General features: G+C 37.0%; 2 protein-coding genes across 2 annotated transcripts in view; one reads left to right on the top strand and one right to left on the bottom strand.

Annotated features, from left to right (window-relative positions):
• LOC111869968 (probable G-protein coupled receptor CG31760) overlaps positions 1-2834 on the top strand; it is a 245382-nt gene extending 242548 nt beyond the window's left edge. Inside the window, exon 14 of the mRNA XM_033753622.1 lies at positions 2767-2834. Coding sequence (XP_033609513.1) covers positions 2767-2823 — 57 coding nt within the window. The 3' untranslated portion in view covers positions 2824-2834. The remainder of the gene's footprint in view (positions 1-2766) is intronic.
• A 2391-nt stretch (positions 2835-5225) lies between these two features.
• Positions 5226-11499, bottom strand: LOC111869966 (zinc finger and BTB domain-containing protein 18). The gene is made up of 3 exons (XM_023861871.2): positions 10697-11499; positions 8871-9662; positions 5226-5560 (listed from the first exon to the last, which is right to left on the bottom strand). The coding sequence occupies exons 1-3, from the start codon at positions 11360-11362 to the stop codon at positions 5249-5251; spliced, it is 1770 nt and encodes a 589-aa protein (XP_023717639.1). The 5' UTR covers positions 11363-11499; the 3' UTR covers positions 5226-5248.
• Positions 11500-13403: the final 1904 nt, after the last annotated feature.

The following is a 13403-nucleotide window of genomic DNA, read 5'->3' as shown; positions in this document are numbered from 1 at the left end:
GTGGCGTATATCCAGTCATGTTCTTAAAGTGACAGATGAAAACCATAAAAGCATGAATCAAGATAGCTTGTGTCCAAGCTGAGATTTGATCCAAACACCTCCAGAATATGAGTATGCAGCATGAATGCTATAACCAGTCTGCTTCACTGCTGGGATGTTTTTGACATTATCCTTAGGGTTGTTGGAATCTTGTGACATGTCTAACCGTTGCTGGGCAGCAGGAGGTGGAACAAGTTACCATGAAGACAGACCCTTGATAAATGGTCGGTTGCCAGGTTACACAACAGTAAGGAAAGCAATGTTTCTCCATGCCGTGCCGAGTAGAGCCGAAGTTAGCCGAGCTGAGCCGAAGTGAGCCGAGCCGAGCTGAAGCACGCTTGTTGCTATGCAGCAATAAACAACCCTTGGCAGCATTGCCCAGCAACACCTGTAAACACGGCAATTATGCAACAGGGAAGCGAGGCGCGTTTTCCGCTGCCTGGCTGAGGGTTTATAAGAGAACTGGAATGCCTAAGGAATCAGTTGAATTGTAGCAGTCGCCGAGTTCAGTTGTAGTGAGTGAATCGTGAACGTGAAGAAGACCTGAATGTGTGATTAGAGGCGATAGTGTGAGATGGTTGTTAAATAAACCAATTAACAATCCAAACGGCATCTTCAGTGGCAGAATACATCACAGTATAATACTGCAGTGTGATCCAAATGATGTGTGAAAATGTGCATATCTGTATATTTACTTATTTTTAATTTATTTAACAACACTGTCAATAACTCAGAATATATACCATAAAATGACAGGATGGTTAATGAATGAACTGGAAAGGACTTGGAAGAAAGATGCCGTGGCCAATATGAGGCACTGTCCCAGCATTTGCTTGGAGGGAGTAAGAAAAAGCATGTAAAATCTGTGTCCTGACCAAGATTCAAACCGAGCACCTTCTGAATACAGCCTCAATCAATTCACTCCGTAAGATATGTATACTAGGCCGCACCATAGCTCAAGCGGTTAGTCGCTGGCTTCCCATCGTGGCAGCCTGGGTCTGATAAAGTGGGATCTGTGGTGGACAAAGTGGCGCTGGGGCAGGTTTTCTCAGAGTACTTCGGTTTCCCCTGCCAATCTTCATTCCACCAAATTATCCATCATCATAATCACCTGGGGCAGGCTACAATAGGCCAATCAGTGGTCGCCAGGCCGAGTGGATCCAGTTGGACTCCACCCCCACTAAGCAAAAAAGATATATATACTACATAATGGACTTAATCCTTACACAAAAGACAAAATCCTTGGCTTTTAATACTGTGTTATTATAAACATGTTAGTGTGAATGGCACTTTTACAAATTTCTAGCATGTATTCTCTTAATCAAGGAAAATATCTGCATAGCAATGATGTCTAAACTGTGAGTATTCTCATTTCTCCAAATGTCACTGTAAATTACAGCTGAGTGGGCAGTACTCTTGCTTCCTATTTTGTAGATCTCAGTTAAAATCTCAGCCCAGCAACTGGATGACCTGAGAGGCGGCTTTTATGGTTCCCCCCCCCGATTTGTCCAGGCAAATATAGGAGTGGTACCTCAAATTAACCCATGGCTGTTTCCTTTCACATTCTTTCCAACTGACACTTATCTATCATCCCATCATTCAACACTATGTATATGTAACCTGAGCTAATAAAAGCACCATTACATAAATCAAGAATTAAAAAACTATTAACTTCTCTAATCAGTAGATTCTAAATGTAAATTACACGTATAAAACAAAAAACAAGATTTAATGCCTCTACACAAAACTAGTAAAACAGAAGTGAATCTATGGAACAGCAACAATTGACTAGTAATGACACAATCTAAACTCATCAGTGACACTATCAACACATTACAAACTGGAACTTCTGTAACTACAATACAGAAAGCAAACTCTCTTAGTCTAGCCTCTACTGAGACTTGTTCACTGTTATTAAATGTATCATGCACACACACACAAAAGCACAGATGCTCAGCAGCTACATTTATGTATCAGTGCTGAGAAGCTTAGAATGAATTCCATCAATTCATGCTTCTCTGACTATGACTCATGTAATTTTTTTACATTATGACCAATTCTGAAAAATTATCAATTCACAAATCAAATACACAAAACTGAGCTGCCTACAAGTAAAAGAGTAAGATAAATGATCATACAAATGTCATAAAAATTCTGTCACTACATTTATTGCAGAACTATATGCAGACGTTGATGCAAAATGGCTAGTAGAGAAGGTTGGATCTTCATTCAAAGAACATGAAAATGAGTAGCTAAGCTGTTCTTTGGAACGGGGACAGAACTTGTATTCTAGATGGAAAATCCTCCTGACTGGATATTATGTCACCTTGTCACCTCAGAAAATACTGGAATAACTGTAACTGCTTCCCTTCTAATTCATCACCAAATCCTGTCACCTTTGTAAACACGACAATATGACAAATAATATGAACATAGTCATTACATCAGCATATCGTCTCTAGAGTAAAAATAATTGTAAATGTAATATTTATACACATAGCAAAATTGTTTATAACTTCTATCAAGTATTTAGTTACATTTAACTTTTATAAAATTGCAGTTGAGCTGTGTCACGAATGTAAATCCAATAATTTAATAGCATTCATTCTGCCATTATTCTTTTTATACTTAATTTATTTTCTTATGCTGATTAAATACTATTAAAACCCTGTCATGCTTCAATCATGAATGACCATCCTGACTTTACCATCCCTTATTGGCTTTTAGATTCTTCATGAACAGCCGAGCCCATGCTGCCAGCCTAAGAAGACCAGAAATCCATGAGTTTTTCCAGAATGACTTTGCCTGTGCAAGAGTGCTATGAAGTTCTCAAGAACAGCTGAGTCTGGTTATGACCTCAGCAGAGGCATATAGCAGTCATATGTAGGCAAAGAGATGTGAAACAGTGTGTATGGTAAGCCACAATACTTGGTTCAGTGCTGACAGTGCAAGCAACAAGAAAAAGACAATGCAGTGGCATACAGTAAAACAGTGGTGGACTAGAGAAGTCATGTCAACACCTTATGTGGCTATGACAATGAGAAAATAAGTGTTCCAAGACATGAAAAAGGTTACAATAAGAATAGTAAAGTTCTCCTTAATACCTGGTATCCCCCCTGAAGACAGTAATTTATGGCCAAAACATGCTGAGGCATTAATAGTATTTAATAAGTACAAGGAAATCAATTAGAGAAGTTGAGATGGGGACTTAACATTTTATTTTAAGAAGTGAATCTAAAATTTTAACTACAAAGTCAATGTGTGGGTTTAGTCTGTTTCTAAAAATAAAAAGTGGTTACTTTCCTAGTCACCTCTTAGTCAAATTGCATTTGTAATAAATATGTAATATTTTCTTGGGAAGTAAAATCCAAATTTTAAAATGTTATTCACATCAATTTTTCACTATAAGGGGCCAACATTTCTGAGAAATGAAGTTTTAAAATCACACTGATTCCAATGGCAGAAAATACAATGAAAGAGATTATAAACTTGAGGGAATTATTTCTTAGTTAAAACGAATATCTGATGAATAACACACAGTTAAAGCAATACAAAAAGGTTTATGTGTGTATGTTTTCATGTGTACATGTGTGGATTCAGGGGGTTTCAGCTTGAAAGGCTTTCTGTGCTATGTAAAAGTCAAATTAAATAATTATATACACATAGACAACAAGGGAAAAAAATGTTCTGGGCTGTATAAAAATATCTGAGTGACTTGCTCGATTTTAAAATAGCAAAATTATGAGAAAGCTAGTGCATGACATAACTGTCCATCATCACATACTGAGGAAATGTTTGTGCTCATAAAGAAAATTTACAGTGACAATCAGTCTGGTGTTCTCACAGCAGTGGATATGAAGAGCTCCATCTTCTAGTATATAATGCTGTGTAGTCCATCCAATGTCAACTACCTCGAAAAAGAGATATTTGGATAAGCCCTTTAACTACGTACTATAGTATATATACACTAGACCAGCCCCCACTGCTACAATTCGTCTACATTCTTTATGGGCAGCATGGTACATTTATGATTCCAAAAACTTCTTCAGTGCTTCTAAAGGTGGTGGTACTTATCTGATACCACTGACTTGGTCCTAAAATCAGCATGCATCATCACTATTATTGTAATGCATAGGAGTACTGATGTCCTCAGAGTAACACTACCATAGCAACACATAGCAGTAGAAGGGTTAACTTACAGTAACAAGATCCAGAATTGTACAATATGGCACTTATGTATATGTTCATGGCAGCATAGCTTGGTTACAGATATTAACATAAAAGGCCTACAAATAATTTAAGCAATGCCAACTGTAAAAAATTTCTGAAGTTGAATAAACATTGTGAAAGCAACATCTGTCTCTTGCCATCAAAATAAAAGAATAAAAGACATCTTTCTGATCAATTTACAGAGTGTTAAAAAGTAAGAATTGGTGTGCTAACACACCACATCATGAAAATATATGGAGAACGAAAGTAAACTTCCATATGGTCTTACCTTTGTACTATAGAAAGTTAAAATAGTCAGCTTCACACTCCAGCTGCTTTACCTCTGCAGAAAGAGCTATCTGTTCCCCGTGGATAGGAGGTGGGCAGGCAATGATGGGGAAAATATTCCTCTTTCCTGCATAGGATTAAACCCTAGTCATCCAGGTCATGGCCAACGCACTGCTAAGCAATTTCGTGTGTCCACCATTACTGTTATTCTAACATCACTTCTCAAGTACCCATTTCTATTACAAAAGTACTCTAGCAACTGCCCCAAAACATAGGATAAAATTCAGCTCCTTTATTGTCAGCAGCCTCTTGCTGGTCATACTTCTTCAGTTCCCATGATGAGTACCACGTTGAACCTGATCTTTGGACATTACTTCAGACATGAATATACGAGACTCTACAGAGACGATCATGTTTCTCTTTAAATTTAGGGTTGTCTGTTACTCAATTTAAAACACTAAAACTGGTTAAATTTTAACCTAACACAACACATACATATACGTGATATCCTGCACTCAAGACTTTTACAAAACACTACAAACACATTATTATGATAGTGAGTACATGTTTTTATAAAATGCTACAATAGCATGTTATGCATGAGTATTTTAGTTTTGCATTAAATATTAAATATTTCAACCCCACTCTGCCTGCTAAAAGCACTGACTGGCAAGGCTACAGTTTTGGGCTTGTCCTTGTCATGTGATAACTGTCATTCTACTCTGGTCCTTAATGGAGCTTGACCTGGAAAAGCTTGTATTGTGCATTCACCAAGCTGTCTTACTGACTGGAGTAAATCCTCAGCCATATTGTGACTTGTTCCTACAGAGCGACTGCTTGAAGGGCCAGGATCAATGATGGGGCTGATAGTCAGGTCGTTGTACCGTTGCTGACCCAAGGACAATGAAGACAGATAACTTGTATCACCAAATGGCAAAGAAGCATTGCTGGTATCTGTTGGGCCTGGTGTAAAGTCAGAAATATTTCTTCGGTCAACTGTTGAGTTTCGTGGCACAACCACCATCTAGAGACACAAACACAGAAGATTACAATGAAGAAATTCCCTCTTCGTTTAAAGCTGAACATGTCAGGTAAAATTTGGAATCTCTGATTTATACTTTGATAATATTCCAACTGTGGTTCATTAAAAACAATACAATTAATCCTACTGCCATTTAGAGTATTACAGCTATGCAAGAACTTCTAAGCTGTTCTGCAGAAGCTGACTGACACTTACAACGAAGACCTCTGTACGATCTCTTAAAATATACATACCATATCAATTACATGCAATATATATGTACTGTTATGTACCATGTGATTCTAAATTATTGTCGAGGTTTCCGTGGTCTATAAATGGAAACCCCAATAATTATTCACAATCACACCATATAATACTATTGCGTAGAGACTCTGCTACTCTCAGTAAAGTAAGTCTCAGTAGTTTTTCATTGAAGATGCTGACTAGCAGAAGCAATCAAGGCCACTGCTATGTTAACACTTTAGGCAGAGCAATATTTCTTTGAAATATTCTTTGTTAGTGAACTATTTTGGATACATAGAGTATTTATGCAAGCAAAGGCAAAGGAGCAAATTCATCTTCCTGCCATTATCCACTCAAACATCATGATCATCATCCTTCTTTCATGTCTCAGACCTAGTGGCTATTACGGTCTCTGCCAGAGTTTGTATAGTCCGTCCCAAGACCTTCGCTTTATTGATTGGTAAGAGAAAATTTGGAGATTCCTGTGTGGGCCATTCAAGGAACATGGGTTTTCTTGTCAGATCTTTACTTTTCTGTACATTCCATGACTGGCTGTGTACTTAATTTCTTTGTTAGGTCTAAATTCCTATCATAACCCAAATGAGTGAAGCCTGCTGTTAACCTGCTGCTGAGATTCTGCCTTCATCCTGTGTGCATACAGTCCAAGTTTCACTGTTTAAGTCAGCAAACATTGCACCAAAGCCTTGTACACTTTAATCCTGGTATCTTTCTAACTCTAATCAAGTTAAACATGTACAGATATTTTGAGCTAATTCCAGTTAAGTGTTTAATTAATTTGAATTTATCAGCTTCTTAGTGATCAATTCAACTGTGATGGCTACGTAGTCTATTTTCTGGTTATAATCTACCTATACTAATCCTCTGGTAGTAGAAACAAAGTTTTAATACAACTACCACCAAAGCCCATTACTGGACATGATACTAAGCCAGTTCCAGTTATCTAACAACCTAACAACCTTCCTCCCTAAAATCCATCACCTTTTTTTCTTTGTGTCAGGGTTATTTAATGGTGTTTCCAATGCCAAGACTACATAATGGGAGAATGATAGATGAAACAGCAAAGGATTTTGAAGGATGCTGTCATGGCCTAAGGAACTACCCTGGCATTTGCCCGGGAGGACCTGGGAAAAACATGAAAGACCTCAGTCAGGATACAGAGTATTGGTCATCTTAATTTTTCACATTTCGCCACCAGGATTCTATATGCATTCCTTGCCTTCCCCATCCTAGATATACACCCAGCCCATTTTAGATTTCCTGCCTTTCACTATCCTGATATTCTGATTACTATTGGAAATTTCTATGTCTGATGCATTGTGCTGGTGGTCACAAGATGGAGTCCAACATTGCTGAAATTGCTCCCACTAGCTTACAATCCAGGGGTCCATGTAGCTATGATGTTGATCCCTTTCTCAAATAATTTAAAATCTATTCAGAACTGACAACTATTACTAGTTATACTGTACATATATTACTGATATGACACTTTTAATGGGGACTGATTGGTTATGGGCTGAATGACTGAGGGGTCAGAGTTCAAGTCCAGGTAGGGACAAGACTTTCTCCTCTTCACATCACCCAGACCAGTTCTGATGCCTACTCAGCCTCCTATTCAATAGACACTTGGGGCTCTTTCCCTGGGAGTAATGCAGTCATCGCATGAAGCTAACCATTCACATCCTACTGGTGCCAAGGTCAAGAATACATGGATCTACACAGCATCTCCAAACATACATCTTCATGGCATAACGCCTAATTAGCTAAGAACAGGGACCTTCTTTTTGCCACTTTTAACGTTCTTCAACGGAGTGAGTGTTTTTTTTATGACCATTATGTTTCAAATAACCCGAAAGAAAAAAATACTGGGTAAGACAAGTCCAGAACTCATGATGGCTAAAAACTCTTCAAAATGTCACAGGCACCAAAGAACTCTTCCAACACTCCCAGTGTAGATATTTTCATATGCATTCATGTAAAACCTTGCTGTAACGAGCAGTCAAGTTCTATAATGGAATTAATTGCATAATCAGCTCCTGGTAAGAATCAGCAACTGCAGTGTCTCTATAGAAAGGAGGACCAACCACATAATGATGCAAAACAGAACACTATGTGCCTATCTTTTGCAAATGTAATGGCTTCTCAGAGAAAATATTTGAACTGTCTCTGCTCCATATTGTTTGGTTCTTATGTGAAAACATGACTCATCTATAAAGAAAACAATGTCCATGAAGGTGACATTATTTTGAATGAATGCTCAAATCCACTGATAATTGTCTTTTTGCCTTGTCTGGTGCTTTAATACTAATGGTGTAAAAAAAATAATTACATTGATTAGATGGAAAGGGGGCCATGCTCAGTGGCTAAGGAGCACATTATGTTCCCTTTTACAACTAAATGATTAAATTAAATTGCGATTTGGATCTTATTTATATTGCTATGACATATTCGGAGTAAGAGAACTACTCACTGGAGGAAGAAGTAAACTAATATTGAGAGGAGGCACAGTGTGTCCACATCTAACCAAAAATGAAGACTCTGTTAACAGTTAATAACTAACAACGTAAACAGACAATGACTAAAACTAGATCTGCCACCGTTCATGCTGAATGTGAAATACAAGTCCTTAACTTTCCTCTACAGCAGGCATGTCCAACTTCAGACAGGTTGTGATCGACTTTTTAGTGTCAAAACTGCCAGTGATCTACCACCCCCTCCTATCGTCGTACCTCGCTTTAAGCAAAAATATTGGTAAAAATAACATGACACATGATGTTTGTTGTAAAAGCAACATATACATTGAAAGTACAGACTACTTTAACACGTATTTTCCCTTGAAAATCTGAATATAATATATTGTATTACAAGTGGATTTACATGCTTCTCATGTATAATTTCCTTATAGGCCTATGAGATCAACCCAAAATCGTCCCGCGATCGACGCGTTGGACATGCCTGCTCTACAGTAACCACAAACACAAGATCTGATTTTGTCCAGTGGTAAAACTGGTAGTGCACCTGCCTTACTCAAATAAAGGAATTTGCTTGTTACCTTTGGTGGTCTGCCTCTTGGCCTGCGTGGTTTTTCCATGCGAAGAACCTTTGCAGGTTCTGCTGCATGATGGCGACGGGCATGCTGCTTTAGCTTGTCTTGACGAGAGAATGTGCGACCACAACCACTGCATGTGAAGGGGCGTTCACCCGTATGCACACGACGATGGCGTGCAAGGTGAGAAGCACGTGCAAATGCAAGCTCACAAAGGTCACACTCATGGGGCTTCTCTCCTGTGTGAGCACGAAGATGTTTCTTGAGATCTGTGGATGTGTGGCAATCAAGACAACAGAAGGCACATACTGTATCAGTATTCCACTCTTCTTTTATGTCATATGCTTCAGTATTGTCACCACCATCATCTTCTGCATCATCAGGGTCAGGGCTTGCATTCCGTTCAGCTAGCGCTGATATGCAGAACATGTCCATCTCTTGAACTTCTTCCTTTATTTCAATACTATCAGGAGTTATCACCTCTGGATTTGTGTCCCTTTTAAAATTCTTAACTGTACTTTCTCTCTCAGTCTGTTTTCCATTCTCCAATGGAATACCTGGTCTCTTGCCTGTCTTTTGTACTTCTGAAAGTGACACATCTTTGGTTATGCCTCTCATCTTCTTAACATTATTTTCACTAGACAATGATTTGTTTCCACTCTCTCGTTTTTCAGTGCTCTTAATTCTATTACTGGGACGGAATCCAACAGAAACTCTTTTCCGACCCTTAAATCTTGTTTCACGAGCATATGGCATAGCTACCGGAGGAGGCACTACCTTCAAAGAGGTAGTTTCAGGCTGAAATATAACACAGAAATTTCACTACACTGTACTGTAGAGTCCCAATATCTGAGAAAAGGTTTTCAAGTTTTGTGCTTTCTGTGGTTTCCTGCATTTACCTTGGTACAAATAATAAGTAATCAATCACCAGTATCTACACACAGCAAAAAATATGAAAATGTGTGACGTAGAATTTACTGCATATCAAAACAGTGTGCTAACTGGGGTATATGGAGCATATTTGTATTTATACAATGTTTTGTATTTATTAATATGAATGTTATAAGCATGCCACTGTTTGCAAGAATGAAGCATTACCATTATACTAACTTGCTCCACCACTGATCCCATGAGTTCATACTAGCCATCTGATATTCATTTGGATGAATGTTTACCTTCTCTACACCTGACGTATCACTATCCTGGTTCACTTCTATTTAGTTGTGACTACTAAATCAAAATACGGTGTATAATTGATATTATTTATGTAGCAACCAAAGGTAGATAACCCCGTGCCATCCCGTCTCTTTCAGTCCTTACAGGTTTAATAAGTGAATAACAATCTTTGTTGTGTAAAATTTCAGTAGCAAACCTGTCCCAGTCACACAAAAAACAAAGAGGAAAACACTCGATAACGTCAACATTACAGTGACACTGATAAAAGCACTTTTTGATCCCACAAAAGTGTCTTCCTGGAGGGAGAGGGATGTTATTTATTACCTATTATGTTGCACATTAGATTAGTTAGTTCCTTTTAATTCTTGCAACCTATTAACTTTACTTCTCAAAAAAAACCATGACAATAAAAAAATCAAAGTGACATGTCTGTAATCGTTCAACTCATGCCACTTCTCAGGACATCTGCCGATACTTTCAAAATGTTTGATAAATGCCTAAGCACCCATCATCTTTAGAATCAGGCCAAATTGTCATTCATGTTATCCAGTACATGAAATGAAGTGATTGCATATGTACATTTTCTCCTATTCAATAAGTACTCTTAATGTAAACAACATTATACTCAAAAAGCTGACATACAACAACATACTTACAGAACTGGGTTCCAAAGAGGGTTCTGTAACTGCATGAGTTTCCTGCTTTTTGGAAGAGATTCCAGTACTCTGAGATTCTGAAGACTGGTCTACGTTTTTTTTAACACTTTCACACTGCTCGTGGGGGACACTCTTATTGCATTCCTCTTTCTGATCTTCTGTAATACCTGCTGTTCTTAAATCAGTACTCTTAACACCATCAACAGTGGACCTATCTCCATGTCCAGAATTTTCTACATCCATACAATCCTTTTTGTCTGCATGTTCTTCAGCACCACCTTTTTCAGCTACTAATCTAATGGTCTCTTTAAGTAATTCATCTGCAAGTCCCCGTATTTTAAGTTCATTGGCAGTATACATAAAGGACTGTATATCTGCATCTAGTACTTCAACTGAGCCTTTATACATGAATTTAAGAAGTGCCTGCATTTCTCGTGAAGTAACTCCTTTCAGAATTATCACTGGATGTTTGCAATAATTGTCTCTAAAGATGGATTCAAAGTAGGGGCTGCATGCAGATAAAACTATTCTGTGGGCCTTCAATATACCATCTGTGCAAGATATTGACACATCCACTAAACTCTGGTGACTGTAAAGTGTTTCTAATTGGGAGTACATATTCTGAAGATGATTATTCCATTTCAGGTGAAAGGCATTATCAGCCATGACGATAATATTTTACTTCTTGTGTTTATAACCTTGACACTCTGTAAATATAAACACAAACACACCTTTCACCCCCTCACACGAATAGTTCCTTGACAGTTTCCAAGACAAATTTATTGATGTAGGCAATCGTAAGCATTTAATCCCCTAGATTGCTACTATTATAGAGTAAAACTTAAAATAATACATTGAACAAATATAAATGCTGTGGCAAATATTAGTAATCATTTAATTACTAATTAATTCCTGTTTATACGTTTTGAATATTAATATCTGTTTTATTTTAAAATTACAGCAGCTATTTTTATAAATACAATATTGGCTCCACTGCTCAATTATATCGACTCTGAAAGTACCAACAGAACAGAGTCGAAGAGAACTCTAATGTTCTGTAGGCAAAGTTACATCCAAGCAAGAATATTCAAGAAAGTTGCTATTCCGATTATTAACTGAATGCATGTACATCATACAGACTCTCTGTTATTGATACTTAAAAGTTAAATGCTCTACTTTGGGGTTGGTTAAAATACATCGTTTTTAAAGGGAGTAGTTCCAGTTTCATTTATTCCGTGTCATGGCAGCACTTTCAGGCTTTACTTTCGCGGGCGCGCACATATGAACTTCAACATGTTTGATTGCCACAAATTATTTCCGATTTATTCAATTACGTTTAAAGAAAAATTGGAATTAAGAATGAACTATATATATGAATATGCATATGATTATGCAAAATGAGTTTCCTGAACGGGATCAATAAATAATTATAGTAATACTAATAAAATATTACGAATATATCCTAATACGTATTCGTCAAGAAGCCACGAAAAGAAAATTAGGATGTAGCACAAAACCTGGAGTTATGAAATCTGTATCTGGCTTTCTTCGCTCTCGTCTTGGTTCACATGCGTCTAGCATCACTTTCTAAACCTATTGTGAAGAGCAACTTTTCACAAAATCCTCCGTTATAAATAAAAATCAACATGTATTATACATTGAAGAAAACTGTCGCAATAAAAAAGATAGGAAGAACAAACATTCTGTAACACCAAAAACTAATAATAACTACGTGCTTTAAGAGTGTTATTGACAAAGTGCACAGTGCAGCAGATTCCTTAAAAATGTATTGCCTGAAGATGGCCATGTGCGGCCGAAACATGTAGAGCATAAACATGGAATTTGTATATAAGTTAATGACATTTTTAAACATTGTGACAAGTATTTTAGTGAATTAAATGTGAATTAGTGTCATCTAAATCTATATTAATATTGGTGCATTGTAGAAGGAAGAAGATTAAATATAATGTTTTATACAATGTATGTGTGCTGTAATCTAGTGCTTAATTCTTGTAATGCTTCACATATTTGGTTATTTATGTCAATATATGCGCTATTCATGTGTAGTCTGTTTTTACTCATTTTATATGTGTTGTATTGTTCTAAATATTTAGGTATTTTTTCTTTCCTATTTTTATGATGTTCATTGTATCGGTTATACTCCCATATGTGTGTTCTGTTCTCAGCATCTGCTTTGAATTTCCTGAATTACCGTTATTATTAGTAATTGTGTGTATATGTTCTTTATATCTGGTGTTAAATGTTTGGTTAATTTGCTCTACGTGTTTCAGTGGGCAATCCATGCATTTAATTTGGTAAATGCCACTTTTTCTGTGGCATTTACCTCTGTAAATGTACCTCTGTAGCTGTGTTTTTGTATTATGTTTCATGCTAGGAATGCTACTTTCAATTGCGTTTCTTTAGAGAGTTTTGTAATTTTCTTTGTGTTTTAATCGCTGCATGTGAAAATGACCCATTTTATTTTCTTATCTTGAGGATGAGTGTTTTTATTACGTTGGTCTTGGTTGGGGTGTCTCGTACGTAGGTTTACATTATACTCATTGTCATGTAGTGTCTTTCATTATGTTTAGTTCCTTTTCCTTTGCTCCTTTTGTTATTGGGTATGTGTGCACTCTATTCATTAATAGTTAAATCTTGATATTTTATATTCATATTGGTGACAGGAATCATTCCATATTATCATATC

The sequence above is a fragment of the Cryptotermes secundus genome, unplaced genomic scaffold (genome assembly GCF_002891405.2).
Source record: "Cryptotermes secundus unplaced genomic scaffold, Csec_1.0 scaffold1766, whole genome shotgun sequence".
In the NCBI taxonomy this organism is placed as follows: domain Eukaryota; kingdom Metazoa; phylum Arthropoda; class Insecta; order Blattodea; family Kalotermitidae; genus Cryptotermes; species Cryptotermes secundus.
The sequence above is the reverse complement of the archived record's forward strand: the minus strand, read 5'-3'. Positions and strand labels throughout refer to the sequence as shown.

What these genes read in the sequence shown, in the direction of transcription:
- LOC111869966 (XM_023861871.2), bottom strand. Translation starts at nt 11,362, where the DNA reads ATGGCTGATAATGCCTTTCACCTGAAATGGAATAATCATCTTCAGAAT. An exon ending in CCTCTTTGGAACCCAGTTCT is followed by an intron (nt 9,663 to 10,696) that starts GTAAGTATGTTG and finishes GTTATATTTCAG; the next exon opens with CCTGAAACTACCTCTTTGAA. An exon ending in CAAGAGGCAGACCACCAAAG is followed by an intron (nt 5,561 to 8,870) that starts GTAACAAGCAAA and finishes TTGTGTCTCTAG; the next exon opens with ATGGTGGTTGTGCCACGAAA.